At 38.9% G+C, this 15915-nt stretch overlaps 1 protein-coding gene across 1 annotated transcript in view; it reads left to right on the forward strand.

Moving 5' to 3' along the window:
- Positions 1-15915, forward strand: part of lamc3 (laminin, gamma 3) — a 98639-nt gene that overhangs the window by 4412 nt on the left and 78312 nt on the right. Inside the window, exon 2 of the mRNA XM_078271815.1 lies at positions 3637-3941. Coding sequence (XP_078127941.1) covers positions 3637-3941 — 305 coding nt within the window. The remainder of the gene's footprint in view (positions 1-3636; positions 3942-15915) is intronic.

Raw genomic sequence — 15915 nt, forward strand, 5'->3', positions numbered from 1 at the left:
ATATAATTAAGGTTAGAATCACCTTAGTCTCGCATTGCCAGACCTATCTCTACAGTGCTGTGTCAGCACTGAGAATCACAGAACTACCGGTATGTGTGTTTGGACTTCCAGCAATCAGTCAGTGAAGACAGTTCCTGTTCAAACCCTAGAAATTTCCTTGACAGGTCAGATTTCCTCCCTCCTCCCTCCTCCTCTGTAGGTGGAGTGGGCGCTCCGTATTAAAAAGCTCATCTTCAAAGGTACAAGAGACAGGGACAAAATGATGACAGAAGTTTAAAATGTCCGATTTTGACCATAGACGAACTGTTATATCACGTGCTCTAAAAGCAAGAAGTGCCTCCATCAAATGGAAAATATTGATTTCCAATAGCAAGTATATGTCTGGCTGTGTTTTTAGACTTTGTTGTTTAGTTTTAGTTCTTTCCTTCGAGAAAGGCAGCAAGGTTGCTGCTGCAGAGGTATTTTCTGCGTTGTCTGGAGGGGTTGTTATTCTTTAAACAATCCCAACACCCACATGTCTGTCTCCCTCAGACTAAATTGACCTTTGCTCCTTTCTGCACTACTCCCAGTGTGTTTTTCCCTTTGAATTATTCTAGCAATCTTAAAAGAAGGATGATTATGTTTTCATAACACCATTTTATGTAACTGAATATCCCTAAATTGTGGATGTGTGGCATCCCTTTGGTCCATATAAAAGCTTTGTGACCCATCTGGGATGCTGGTGGGGGATGTCTTCGACATCACTGTTTTCTTTTGCCTTTCCAAATCAAACAAGCTCTCTCTGAAGGAAATCCAGGCAAATGCTGGGATGATAAACACCGGCAGTAGGATGTACACATATTGCAGCCAGGTCAGAGTGGGTCTGTGGAAGAGTAGAAAGACGGGGAGTTGGGCTGCTTCAAGGGGAGTAAACTAAACATAATGAGGAAGAAGGGGGAGAAAAAAAGAAAATGCTGGTAAGGAATTGGGGTCAGGTTTTTCCCACAAAGACTTTGTGAGATACACACCCATTGAAGTCTGCAGCTGGTTCTCATTCAGTGCAAGCAACATCCTGTCTCAGATGTAAAACAATGATAAAAGTCTGCCACAGTTGGCATGACATGACGCTCTCACAGCCAGAATATTGACGTGCATATGAGACACAATTCTCTGTAAGAGGCTAATCTATTCTAATTTCATTCGTAAACTGTGAGACGCAGCATGATCAGAGGATACATCCACTCATCCGTGTATTTGCTGATCACAAAAATCTCAGCTTGGAGTAAATAGATTGTAAATATTGAGTCTACAGTACTTGTGGTGAATTTAGTCTCAGTCTGGGCAGACAAGAGCAGCTGTGTTAAATTGACATGACTCAGACTAAGGTCAGATACTATACTATGCAGCTCCCAGCCTTTACTCTTAAAGTCTGTGTCCAAATAGTCATTTCATTTGTATGCTTGTGCGCAACATGAACAGCTTTGGTTGGATTTGTGATGCCACAAGATTCTGGATCAGCCCTGTAAAGTCACACCAGGCTGTTTTACTGGGTTTTCAAACGTCTTCATTTTCAGTGCTCAATGACCTGTTGCTTGGCAAACAAAGAGAGACTTCTGCTTCAAACTGAGCTTTCCAAACTGAAAATAGATGTGTGAATACTATCTTAGGGTGTATTTGATCTATTTTGTGTTATCTGTTACTTTGCTTGGTTAAGATTGAAAAGCTAAAATCCTCTCTATTGTGCCCACTCTAATGAATTCAAAGTATGCACTCTTGAAAGACGATGAATCGCGAATCATTAAACATGATGCAAAACAACGTACAAATATCCCTTGCAATTAGTCTGCATTTCATCACGGGATATCCAACAAATGTTTCATCTTCTGCCTTTTTTATGTATTCGCCTCAGTCCCTGCCGGGCTGAGCTCACCTCATGCAGGGAGTAAATGAAATCTAAATGATCTTAGGGCTCCTAAAGGAAAGATACCATTAGAGATTGCTGCAGAGACAAGAGACAGAAAGGCCTACATATGACTTGGCAGAGAAAAGTAACAGATGTCATTATGGCTGTACCAGTGGATGGGATCCCTCTATGAATGTGCAGAGCGGCTGAAACTTAGTATCTAATGATGTAGAAAAAAAACAAAAAAAAACAGAGTGCAATGTAGAAGCCTGTTAAGAGTTTCTACATGTTGCTTCTCAGTCTGGTCTCATTATGACTTCAGTTTGTGTCTGCCCAGTTAATCCCCTGTAAAGCTGCACAACATTTGGCAGATTCTGAGTGTGTGTGTACAGTATATCCACGAAGTATAACTCTGCAAGCCTCCCTGATATGGCTCCAAGATTATTGTAAGTGTCCAAAGTGAGTAAACAATAGGAGGAAATGACACCACTCAATCAAAAAGAAGCATTGATTCTCTGTTTGCGCTGAGATTAGGGAAGCAGGTGTCTTTCCCAAATAAGGACAAAAGCTATGTTAGAAATCAATGACTTTCCCACCTTAGTTTCCTCACAGGAAACATTATCAAAACATCACCCATTGGGGTGACCTCTAGCTCACCCAGTAGAGTGTGCGGCTCATGTAGGCTAAGTCTTTGGCAGTGGTCCGGGTTCAAATCCAACCCGTGGCCCTTGCTGCATGTCTCTCTCCCCTTTTCCTGTCTTCAAGATATCCCCAAAAATCATCTTTAAAAATTCACCATCATTAATTCAAGACATATGAATATGCAAAATGCAGAAAAGATGCCAAAATGCATTATTTCCTAACCTTTCCTCTCATTTAATTAAACATGTACCTCGGAGGTAGCCACCACTTATTATGCACCTTCAAAAATGACTTCACAGACATTTCTTCAGTTACAATGCAACACCAATTACAGCGCAACTTAGTCTGATCTGCTAAATCCCCCAACACCATTTCAAATGGAAATTTGGGTATGCTATATCTCCCCGTTCGCTGCGGATCTTCTTCTAGATGAGATTGTGCTCTGAAACCCATTTTCCTTTTTCACAGATTGAAGTGGAATCACAGTTTTAGGGGGAATACAAATCTACGAAAGTCTCACTTCTCTTTCTCTCGGTTTCTCCCATGCCACTAAATGGCTGATGTACCACTAAAACCTTGCATTAGATATTATTACTGAGTCAATGAATGATGTGTTTAATTGTATGCACTTTTCTATTGATTAGATCTGTCGCCCTTCTGTCATTGCACCTCAGATGTTGCACCAGACTTACATTATTACCGGGGATTTGAAAATACAGGCACTTTCCCCTGTGATTTTGCACATCATTCTGTCCTACAGTTATCATACAGTTATCCCTTTGACCTATGTTTTACTACTGGGCCCACTATGATCTGGATAATGAGAAAATAATCCTGGGTATTCAGCTACTCCTGCAGGAATGACATTTATTTACCCTGCATAGAGCCACGGGAAATTAAGTCAATCCCCCATTGTTTTCCTTCTTTCTATAATGCAATTATGGCTTTTTTATTCTTTGCTCTTGGGCCCTACACTATCACCCCACATTATTTGTCTCTTACATAACCAGCCCTGATCTGTCCTAACTGTGTAACTACAATAGATCTAGTTCCAACAGTAATTCCTTCAATGATTCCATTCAAAGCTAATCATACAATCTGTTTTTCCACAGGGAAGTCTTTTGAGATAACCTATATACGATTGAAATTCTACACAAGTCGTCCGGAGAGCTTTGCCATCTACAAGCGCACGGAAGAGGATGGACCCTGGTTGCCTTACCAGTATTACAGCGCTTCTTGTAGGAAGACCTATGGGAAGGATGCTAAGGGTTACATACGGCCAGGAGATGATGAGAGGACTGCTTTATGTACAGATGAGTTCAGTGATATCTCTCCCCTCACTGGAGGAAACGTGGCTTTTTCCACCCTGGAGGGAAGGCCCAGTGCATACAACTTTGACCAAAGCGTGGTGTTGAAGGTGAGGGCACATTTTGTTGTGTATATTTATATGCATATTATAGCTATGGTTCTTTTTTCAGATATTTTGGTTTACATGGCTATTATTAGCTCCACTCAAAGTGATTTTGCAATAAGATCACTCACAACTAACACACTTAATCTAATATTTTGAAAATCAGGTACAAAAACATTTGAAAAAGTAATACATGCAAAATAAACATGTCTTAAAAGAGACAACTAGGGCGCCCCGGTAGCTCACCTAGTTGAGCAAGAGACCCATGTACTAAGGCACAGTCCTTTAATGCTGCGGCCCTGGTTCGATTCCAACCTGAGTCCCTTGGCTGCATGTCAACCCCCTCTCTCTCCCACTTTCGTGTTTTCAGCTGTCCTATCCAATAAAGGCAAAAAAAGCCCAATAAATAATTCTTAAAACCTTTAAAAACCTTTACCTGTAGTAACAAGGGCTGCTCTCATCACAAAGACAACATGTTGTAACAGTGCCATGCAACTAATGTTTCCTGACCACCACTTTAAACGTACACTTTTACGCAAACAAACATACTGTAGCTATACACATTTACATGCATGCCTTCAAGCCTTTTTCAAAACAGCTGAAGGGAATCTAATGTTAGCTCTGATTAACATTGATGAAGCTTTGAGAGGGGTGTGCTGAATTAATAGCAGCCTCTTGGGGGAGAGTCTGGGAGGGGTGGGCACAGTAAAGCGTGGCTAAAAAAATAAGTAAATAAAGCACTTAATGCAGCCACTCCTTTTTCCCATGTGTGCATATGCTCATGCATGTGCTTTGCATGGCTACTTTAGTGAAATACTTTTCTCTTTATTACTTTATATATATATTAGGGCTGTCAAACGATTACATTTTCTTAATCGCGATTAATCGTTGAATTTCTATAGTTAATCGCGATTAATCGCATGTTTTATCACATGATTAAAATTCTATTATTTTGCATTTCAAGTACATATTAACAATGGAAAGCAATTCTTACCAGTGTTTCTTGATTGGGAATCAAATGAATGCAAAGAAAATTACTTTATGAACTTGATTTTAAGATTTGTATTTGTTTATTATATATTTAATCTAGTCACGCATTTTAATCTAGAGTCAATATTAGTGTTGGGTATTGTTTGGTTTGGATACCGGTGCTAAAGCGGTACTTTTAAAACGGTACTTTTAAAACGGTACCGGTGCCTTAACGGTGCCTGAACCAAAGGGTACTAAACAGTTGGCGACATTAAAGAACGGCTTGTTTATTGCTAAGGCCATATCGTCAAAATTAAATGTTTAATAATAATGTAATAACTATAACAATAACTTATTTCACTAGAAAATAGCTGTTGAATGACAAAAAAAACGACCAAATGGAAAAAGGGCATTTAACAACAACTCCCAGCCCACAAAAATAAATTAATAAATGGCGGCATGCGATTAATACGATTAAATAAAAATTATGCTCGACCCTTAATCACATCGCAATTAACGCGTTAATGCTGACAGCCCTAATATATATATACTTAATTACTGAGGACCTTAGCTGTCATGTGCGTGAATATGTGTTTATTTTTAGGGCTCAGCATTGCTTACAGTAAATTATAATCAACCACAATGTTCTGTAAAAGTAACTTTGTCACAACAAATTAAGTAAGTTAGCTAATTAGAGCAGAGATGCTACAGGACCATCTACTGATGGAGGATATATTATGATGATACATGCAGTAATAATACCTCCAATTGGAAGCAGATGAAACATGTGTATGCGTGGCCAGAAATAGTAGTTTAGGATATGAAATGAAGATGGTCCATCTTCAAAGAAAAGCGATGATGGAAGCAAGCAAATCTCTATCTACAGTCACGTGAAAAAATTAGGACACTAAAAAGAGGAATAAAAAAATCATCTTTTGCAAATTGATCTTAATGCCTTAATTTAAAAAATGAGGAAAAATCCAACCTTTAAGGACACGAATTTTCTTTGTGAATGAATAATGTATCGTAAATAAATAGATGTTCTTCCTTAAAATACAGGGGGCATAAGTAAGTACACCCCTATGTTAAATTCCCATAGAGGCAGGCAGATTTGTATTTCATGGATCCAGGATACTATGCATCCTGATAAAGTTCCCTTGGCCTTTGGAATTTAAATAGCCCCACATCATCACATACCCTTCACCATACCTAGAGATTGGCATGGGTATAGGCATACTTTCCATAAAATCATCTCTCAATGCAAATCAAACCAGCTATTAGGCTAACTGAAATAAAACCATGGATATTTTGTCATTCTCTTTAACAAAATATACTTAGTTTGGGAATAAAAAGCGGTTATATATAAGGAGGTTAGATTTAAAATTAAATTGTGGCATGATGAATTAAAGCTACTTAATCTTCAAATAATTACGTTTACAGAAACACACAGCACATCGGCTGATTCTAATAGTCTTTAACTGATCTGTTGTGACGATGATTTCAAAAGCAGTGTGATGCAGCTGACAAGCTGTTAGGGCTACATATGGTATCTCTGCCTGCACACATACTTTTACCCCACCACCCTAAGACACACAAATACTTTCTGTGGCGGATGCTGTCTTCTCATAAAACCTCCCATCAACCAGGGCACTTTGAATGGGTAAGATCTCTGCAACCTCCTACTGAGTAGAAAGACGCAGCTTTCCTCAAGTGTGATCCCATTTTAAACTGGGAAAACATGGAGGATGGAAAGACAGCAGTGGTTGAAGCCACATCAACTCTCAAGCATACGCTAAGCTGCACTGAGGAGCAGGATAAAGACATTTTCTCCTCATCTCTGCTATGTGAGGTTCCCTTGTGTCTATGGGTGAAAATAGAACTGAAATGCACCATTAGATTAGCTTTAGTGTTGCTATGGGTTGTGCACATTGTGTGGCAGGCTACTGTCAGTAAGACAACATTAGTACGGCTGCATGAAAGAGGAATCTGCACGCAGGACATGATTCGGTTCGTGATCTGAAAGTTAAGAGTCTACTCTTACCTGTCTTGCTAGAACAACAAAGAAAAGAGAGTGAATGAAAAAAACGTATTGGAGTGATTTAGCAATAGCCACTCTAAAGAAAAAAGACCTCTAGAAGTTTCCACAAGCAGAAGGATGTTCTCCCTCCACCCCATTATTCTCTGCATGTGTGTATTACTTTGCTTCCTTCATCTCCTGTGCTGGTAGTTGTACTTTTTTTGTGTGCAAAAGAGTTATAAAATGCTTACAAGAAGGTAGCAGCAGCCTGGTTTTCTAGTTCAGAGATTATTAAACTGTCCTTTTCTGATTAATCTCTTCACACCAGTCTTCTACCACTGTGCTATTTTGGCCTCTCTATATATCTGTTATACAATTCTGGCCTCTGGCAGACTGGGACAATAGCAAACTGGAGTCTAGGTTTGTAGGACATACAGGATTGAGTCTGCTCTGCTAACGTTTTGTGAAGTGAGCATTATGTTTTCAGTTGGAAATACATGCTCCATGCATGAACAGAGCGAGAAATAAATACATCTTCTCACTATGAAAGGATTATGTGGGATTAAGGAATTAAGGGACTAAGGATTATGCAAAGGAGGCATAGGCAGATACAGGTAGTCTGAGAGTAGTCAACAATAGTGTGATAGGAAGAAAGGGCATTGTGGTCAGGGTAGTGGACACTTGCCTTAATCTGTAATGACCTGGGTTCAGTTACAAGTCACGAAAGACATTTATACTTTTACTTTTTTGCAAAATTTTAGTTTGCCTTTTTTGTTAGAAAACTTGCACAAACTAACTGGACTGGGTTACTATTGATGCCAAATATAACTGAGGTCGTTTTACTTGTTAAACGCTAAGCGGTTTGTTTTTATTTGTTTACCTTTCCACAGAAAAAATGTTCAGTTTGTGTTGCTGTCACATAATTCAGTCGAGGTGGCATGCAATTCTCCAAACACACAGAATTGATTCCATTAACATTCTCTACACTGCAACGCGTAAAACAAGAGGAGAGCATTTTTGGTTTTGAGCATTTTCATCAGTGAGTTATAAAGTCTCATCACGAAGGTAAATAAGGTCAGTGTTTCCTCTATAACTGCACAAGCCTGGCTGTGCAGAAAAAAATCTTTTTTTTAATGCTCAAAATAACGCCAAATATTCATTGTGTTTTCCCTATATTTATTCTGCAGCGAGGCACTGCCGTGAGTCCATGAACGAGGCAGCTGTCTGTGGTTAGTTCACGTCTGTATCAGGACAGTCGAGTGTGTTATCATCTAAACTGCTAAAGTTAAAACAGGTGAAGTGAAGATAACGTCGATAGCCTAACGGTTAGAAACAGGCTCAGTGGTGAATGACATGCTGACGGTTTCAGTGCTTTTGTGTTTTTAGCTGAGCTGGACCAGATATTCGGTTAAAACAGATGGGTGATGCTGTTTTGCCCTCATTGTGCTCCGGGGAATTTGCTGGAAGTGATTTAGTGTAGCGTTGTATGTGGAGTGAGCACTGCACTGGACTCCTTTTTCTTTTTGAAATAGCCTTTTAAATCCTACATTGCTTGTGAGGAAATTACTGGTGTAACAGGCTAACCAATTTCAAAAGTGACGTATGTTCTTTTTAAATAAGCGGTGTGCGGTGGATCATAATGCTGATGTGAAGAGTGGTTCATGTGGATTTTGAAGGTAAATGATGAATATGTTTTTATATTAATGAAGGAATATGCTGTTAATGTTCTACACATTATTAATAATAATATATATTAAAATTAATAATTATCAAAATGTCTTAGCCCAGCAGTGCCATTGCTTTGGGGTAGTGCTGGGCGCTATGACCAAAAATTTGTATCTTTGTATTTTTTAAGATTCTGGCGGTTTCTCGGTATATCACGGTATTTTCTTTCTTTTGCTTGACTGGGCCTTTATATAGGTTTATAATGGCTTATTCTACTGTCAGGAGTACATAGAATATCACAAAAACATTGTAATGTCATCATGTTTACTAAAAGCTTTGATTACTAAAGGGTTTGCTTGGCTCCACAACATTATACAATAATGTTATATGAAGGGGAATGCATAAAACAGTTACAGAATCTAAACTATTTTTATTGTGCAAACTGCAAAGTAGTAAGTAGTAAAATAAACTTAAATCGAATGAATACACATACAAACAACTTTAACATTGTTTCCCTTTCAAAACAAAATAGTTGTAAGATAGTTGTATAGACACTACCTTGGCCACAGGTAATGTTAGGTTGTTGTAGAAAAGTGGCCGACTGAACGTAGCTCCGCTGTCAGCCTGCTTCGGTGTTTGAATAATGTTAGCAGGTTGGCGGACGTATTTCAGCGAGGCAAGTCGTCTTTATTCCAGTGTTTTACTCATTGCTCTGAACCCATCTTTCTCCCGTCTTTCTCAACGGTCTGTAGCGGGACCGTAGGTGGATTGTTATTGCGTTCATAATGCTGCTCCGCTGCATGCTTGAAGTAAGTGACATGTCTTTAACGTTAGCACGGCCGAGTAACATTAGCGCAACCAAGTAATGTTAGAGCGATGGGCAACAACAGTGGCTAAATTATGTCCGATTTTTTAGAAACAAAAAACTTCGGAACAACAGATGGCTCCTCTCTTGAGCATACATTGTTCTGGTGTATCTCCAGTCTTTCTTCATCCTCTAACTTTCTTCTCTGTTCTTGAATGTGCAGTAGCCACCGGAGCCTCTCCCAGCTTAACAGACTGTTATGCTACCTGGCTAGCTAGCAGCTATAATGTTACCCAACATGCCATCTGGCGGTGTAAATTTGTAAATGTAAAATTATTAGTGTTAGAAATTGTTTAAGTCACAAATTGTTGTGTGCTATGGTGTTTTATCCTGTTAAAGAGAGTTAGTTGTGGGTTATTAATTGCTGTGTTATAAAGTTACTACCATGAGTGAGAAGGGTACGCAGTTAACAGGGCTCAGGGTGGATTACGTCGGCCGTAGCGCTCTCTGCGGCAATGCGTTATGAATTACGGCATATGAAAAATTCATATCATACGGGAAATTAATACCGGTGTACAGTATAAACCGGTATACCGCCCATCACTACTTTGTGGATGGTCAGTTGGTCGGTGCAAAACTTTTGTTCAGACTGAAATATCTCATCAACGTTAACATGGATGCGCACCTTATATCGATAGAACCTTTGACAGACTTCAGTGACTTCAAATTAGAGTTTTCAGTGGATCTAAAAGCACTTAAATTGTAGCAACACAACACCTCTTCTTGTTCTGGCTTCGGAGAGGGGGAATGCTGTTCCAATAATCACCCTTATGACTCAAGCTATTGAACTGGTTTTGCTTTTTACACTTCAGAGGACTCATCCAAAAAGTTGTTTTTTTTATCTAGGATAGTTTGATTCCCACGTGTGTTGGTCCCTCCGTCCAAAGCTCCAGCTTGTCCCTGTCTCTCCTTGTCCAGGTCAGCAGCATCACAGATTTCACTCTCTGAATGAGGAACAGCAACAGCAGCTTCTGAGTTTGGTGTCTGTTCCTCACCCAGTCAACATCTCTGTGAATGTGATCATTTCTGTTGTTCTGTGTATGTGGACCCACTGTGAACAGCTGGATGGAAAAAAAATCTATGAATTAATGCATTAGTCAGTGTGTGGGGAAAGCTCAACGGTACTGTATTCCGTATAAAACAATAACTAGGTTTAAATGTACATGCCCGCCTGAAGCGCATTCAATTCTACAGGTGGTAGTATAGAAATAATTCTATACACTAAACATCATGTAATATTATTTATCCCAGGACATGAAATTTTTCCTGAGGTAAAATGTAAAATACAATTACATAAATCACTACCATAAAGTCTTTAATAATTTATTTTCTGTCTACAAAGTAATTAAGATCACTATCAAAACGCCATATCAGATTTTATACATTCAGATGTGGAAACTGCTTTTACTCATAAAATAATGATGAAGAATTTAAAAAAATATTTCATTGTTTAACAACTTGATGCATCAGATTTAAGAACTACCAAAGTAAACATAAACCATTAATATTACTGAACGGTGTATTATTATTGAATACACAATATTATTGAATGAATGGCCGCTGTTGTGGAAGCTTAGCAATGGTAAAAATGCATTTTACGCAAAATAACATAAATTACGATTTAGGCAGGTTATTATACAATCTTGCTTCAGTTACATCAAATAATTACATCTTTCTTTGTACTGTTAAACTAGTTGCTGTTACTGCAGGTGTGCAACTTTCATTTGAACAACTAGATGATTTATTTTCATGGTGATGCCATGTAAAGAAAGACATAAGGGTAGGTGGGTGATCAGTGACTAAGGAGGCCTTAGTTACATTAAAACCTGGCTACCAATGGTGTTGTTGGCTGTATTTCAGTATGCTTTGGATCGACCCGCTGATTATAAAGCTGTGGGGGATCAATATAAGCCAAGAATACATAGATTGGGTGGCAAATCTCTCAACAGACCTGCCAAACACCCCTTCTCCTTCACTCCACCTCTCCCTCTCTGCCTTCTTCTTAAACAACAAGATGAGAAGACCCATAATTGACTGTAATCTGTTCTCCCATTAGAATAAAAGGTGGATCAATTGCACCATTACTTTCATTTAATCTCTCATTCCCCCTCTATTTTAAGGGTGATGGGACAAATGGGTGTAGTGAGCAAAGACAAAAACACATCAGCCATCCTCTTTTATGCAAAAACAAAGCTGGTGGAATGTAAAAGAATATTCTTTTCAATGCAGTGAATCATCAAAAAAAGGATGGTGGGGCATACTCTGCTTTAATGGTGACATACTGGTTCCCACTTGAGCTACAAATACTAGAAAAGCAAGATGAAAATGAGCAACTCAATACAAGGGTTGGGATTGAGAGAAGCACTGTTGTGGGAAAATATAATTCCCACAACAGCACTATTTCTTGAATATAAGATGATGGGCGTAAAAAGGATGGAGGAGAGGGAAACAGGGAGGGAAGTACCTGCAAGGTTACAATAGCTATTGGTGTTTAATAATAAATATAACCCCTTACACAAATTCAAAAAGTTTTTTTTTCTGTAGTGTAAACAGTACATAGTTTACATTATTTACCAGGGTAATCCTCTCGGTTGCATGCTTGTTAGTGCATATATATATATATATATATATATATATATATATATATATATATATATATATATATATATATATATATATATATATATAAAAAATAACAGTCTGTTGATCAAGTGTAGATTATATTTTCCTTTTGAAAGCCTGTAGGCTATGTTTGATCCCTTGTAGACCTGTCCAGCTGATCCTAGATAGTGTCACCACCACAGCACTGCAGGCTGCTCTCGAATGCAGCATTTGTGGCTGCAGGGATTTCCAGGACATGTTGGTCCTGCCCTCTCCAGAGCCTTTGCTGCTGACCTCGTGCGACCATTAGGGGCCAGTGGTGTTGTTGTTGAATACAGAACATCAATATGTTCTTGTGAATCTTATTATATATGTAAGTCCACATATCAAGTGCACATCTGTTGCCTATAAGTCTGGCAATCTTGCTAAATAGAACACTGGCAGCAATCTATCACACTCCCTGAAAAAGTCCTTCAGCCTCAGATACCTCTTCATTATGTCAAACCTTGTGTGAATATGATTATATTGGCATTAACGGGTGTCATTGGCTGACTAGGAAATTTTTGTATGGCTAATATAGTTTAATGGTAAAGTGTCACATTTTGGCACCATTTTATGCGTCTTTTCTACTTTGAGCCACATGTGATGACCACACATTGTAGCTGGTATGACTTGAGCTTTTCTCACATTGTATTGAGGTAAAGAGCGAGACAGCACTCTTAAAACCCTGCGGTTAGGTGTCTGGGATTGAACGCTTTTATGATTCCTCAGAAAGCAAACCCCGAAGAAGTCTCACGCAAACGGAAGAGAAGTAGGAAAAATGTCAGTGTTGTGATTGTACACTGATTAGCCTCTATGAAAAACACATCTATAAAACAAGCCTCTGATTTTGTGAACGCCGTTGCTCAGGCTGAATGTGTTTTTTCATGAAGTTGATGTAATCAGAGTAAATGCCCCAAGCACTTATTATGCAGTTTTCCCCCGTTGTTTGTAGCAATGTTGCCTTTCTATAGAAATGAGCAGTGATCCAGCTAATGCAGTAAAATCATACCCCGGAGGTACAAAAGAGTCCATAGCCTACCGTATTTTGTGCATCTGACTGACTCTGTAGACCATAAAAAAGGGATGCATTTTAAATTCAAGTGTGCAATTGCACAGAGGGACATTAAATCAAGACTAAAAAAGCCACTTCTCTGATAAACATATATTTTCTAAATGCTTTTTATTAGTGTGGACAGATCACTTAAGGAATTTCTCTTCATAGAAATGAAAGTTCTCGTATTATGCTTTTTGGCTTTTTCCCTTTCCTTTATTGTGTTATATATCTTTTGTGTGCACGTTATAGGTTTACAAAGTGAAAAAGCCCAAAGTCCACCCCAAAGGGACTTACCATCTCCAACAGAAAACACTGTTCACAAACTGCTCCAAACAGCTCTATTGTAGTCCAGCCTTTACTTCCGTGACGAACGTGCGTCACTTTGTAACACACGTTATAATGCTCGCCTAGCTGCTAGCGTGGCACGCCCTCATGCTCTGCTACTGACAAGCTGGCAGTGCTTACCTGGGTACTGCGCATGTGCGACTCCCAACAAAGACGGAATAGAAGTGAGATGTCTCACTCTGTAGCTAAAACAGAGAGCTCAACACACAGGGTGAAAAGAGGAGCTGCAGCAATGTGCAGCACAACAAAAATATGGTGTTTTTTGAAAATTAAACCATGTAAACCTATTCTGATATAACCTCGAAATACAATTATTCACCTGAAAATGAGCATAATATGAGCACTTTAAATTCATCAATTGGCTTTTCTTGCAGTGAGATCAGGCATTTGTGTCAGGGGTTAAAATTACAGTCTTTAGATACAGATCGTCAACAGAGCATAAAATGATCTCTGTTCGTCTCTGTGGCATGTCAGCGTGCCGTTTCCTCTGCATATGGCTCACACAGAACCATGCATATTTCATGAGGCTTAAAACAGGAATTGCATTCTGCCTGTTTTATTAGCATTTTAATCCCTTTGCAGATTTACCGCTTGTGCCTCAGTCTGAGGAGCACGTAGTTTCAATATAGAGACTTCACACACAACTGCTGCTTTTAAAATATATCTCCATGTCATTTTGAGAGGTCAAAGCAAAATTACATTGAAAAAAAAGCGAACATCTGGTGACACTTAAACAAACAGGTGTTTTTATTTCACGTATGTCATCAGCATAAATATAGAGCTGCGTGTTATATCAGTGATCTCATGTGGTTTGTTTTAATTCCCAAATTATTTTAATTTGGAATAAACACCTCTCACCTTGTAACACATCATGTTACATGTTTTCTCTCAAGTAATGGCTTACTTCAAAGAGGGCTCTGTTGTCAAGTTTGTAAAGCTCTCTTTTTTCAATAATCACGCAAAAGATGAAAGCTGCTTTTTGAATTCTAATTTAATTTGTTCAGTCATCCATTAAAACGGTTTGTCTCTCCTGCAACCAGTCCAACTTTCTCTCTCTCTCTCTCTCTCTCTCTCTCTCTCTCTCTCTCTCTCTTTCCAGAACGCTGTGTGGCAAATTGGAGCTCCAGCATTGAATGACAATGAGTAAAAGGGGGGGAAATACATATTGAGGCCACAGTGAACTTAAGCAATTCAATTAAAAAAAGTTATTAACTTTAGTAAGAGGGACACTGCTCTCCTTCCCGTCACTGCCTGCAGCCAGAGGTTTCCGAGTTCAAGGAAATGGACTGAAACAGAAAGGGTTAGAGGGGAAGGAGACAGACATGTAGAGAAAAAAGACGTAGAGACAGACAGGCGGGAAGAGACAAGAGATATTTTAGAGGTGAGGGTGAAGGTTATGAGCCCCTGAGCAGAAATACCCTCTAAAAACAGTGTTCGATATCGTCAAAAGTCAAAAGCTGTGTGCGGCCCTGTACATGTCTATGTGCTTGTGCACCTGCTCACTTGATCATTAGACCGTTATTGTCTTAAGCAAAGGACTGGCTCATTGCCACTCTCAACGCCATAGCCTATCCCTAAGTCAGCATAATTGTAGCATTGTGAGCCCAAATTCCATGGGAGTGAGAATCAAAGTTAATTAAGCTTTTGCTGTAGTTTGCACAAATAATACGTAATGGGCTGACTACTAATTAACCCTAAGAAACTGCTTCCTTTCAGCGCAGTAAGTGATATTTGGAACTATGTCTGCTTATCCTTACACAGTAAGCACTGTTTATCCAAGCTTAACTAATAACTCTTCCATATGATAATGGTCTCGGACTCTATGATAAATGGAAGAGAGTATTTGCTTATATGGTGTGTAAGAACTTTAAAATGCTAACAATGCATTTAAAACACGTTATCATGTCTGTGCGTGCTTAAGCACGAGAGCTGCATGTTGGACACAATAGCGATGCAGTACCAGTGTTCAGAATGGCCCCTCATTAAAAGAGGCGTGAATCTCATGCATTTTAACATTAATGATCATCAGTTTGCGCTACTCATTTATTTAATAATTTAACAAAAGGGCAGGTCATGTTCGTTATGTCCTTCCCTTGTTATTTATAGGAAACATTGAGCTTCATTTGAGATTTGATCACATTATTATTTTTTTTAAGCTTCCCATACTGCGGCAGGATATAATATATAACTGAAACATTGTGCTTATTTCACTATATGCCAGGAGAGCACGCTCTAAGATAACCTGATACTAGACAAGTAGAGCATGGATGAAAAGGTAGAAAAGATAAGCATTCAAAGATAATTTGTATTTTGTAAGCATGTCGCACAGGACAAGAATCATTTCCTTTGCCATGTGTATTCTCGTGCTTTATTCTGGCCACTTGTTTCTATTGGAAAGTTGAACCATAATTTATTTTATCAT

Source organism: Sander vitreus, chromosome 16 (assembly GCF_031162955.1).
Source record: "Sander vitreus isolate 19-12246 chromosome 16, sanVit1, whole genome shotgun sequence".
Lineage (NCBI taxonomy): Eukaryota > Metazoa > Chordata > Actinopteri > Perciformes > Percidae > Sander > Sander vitreus.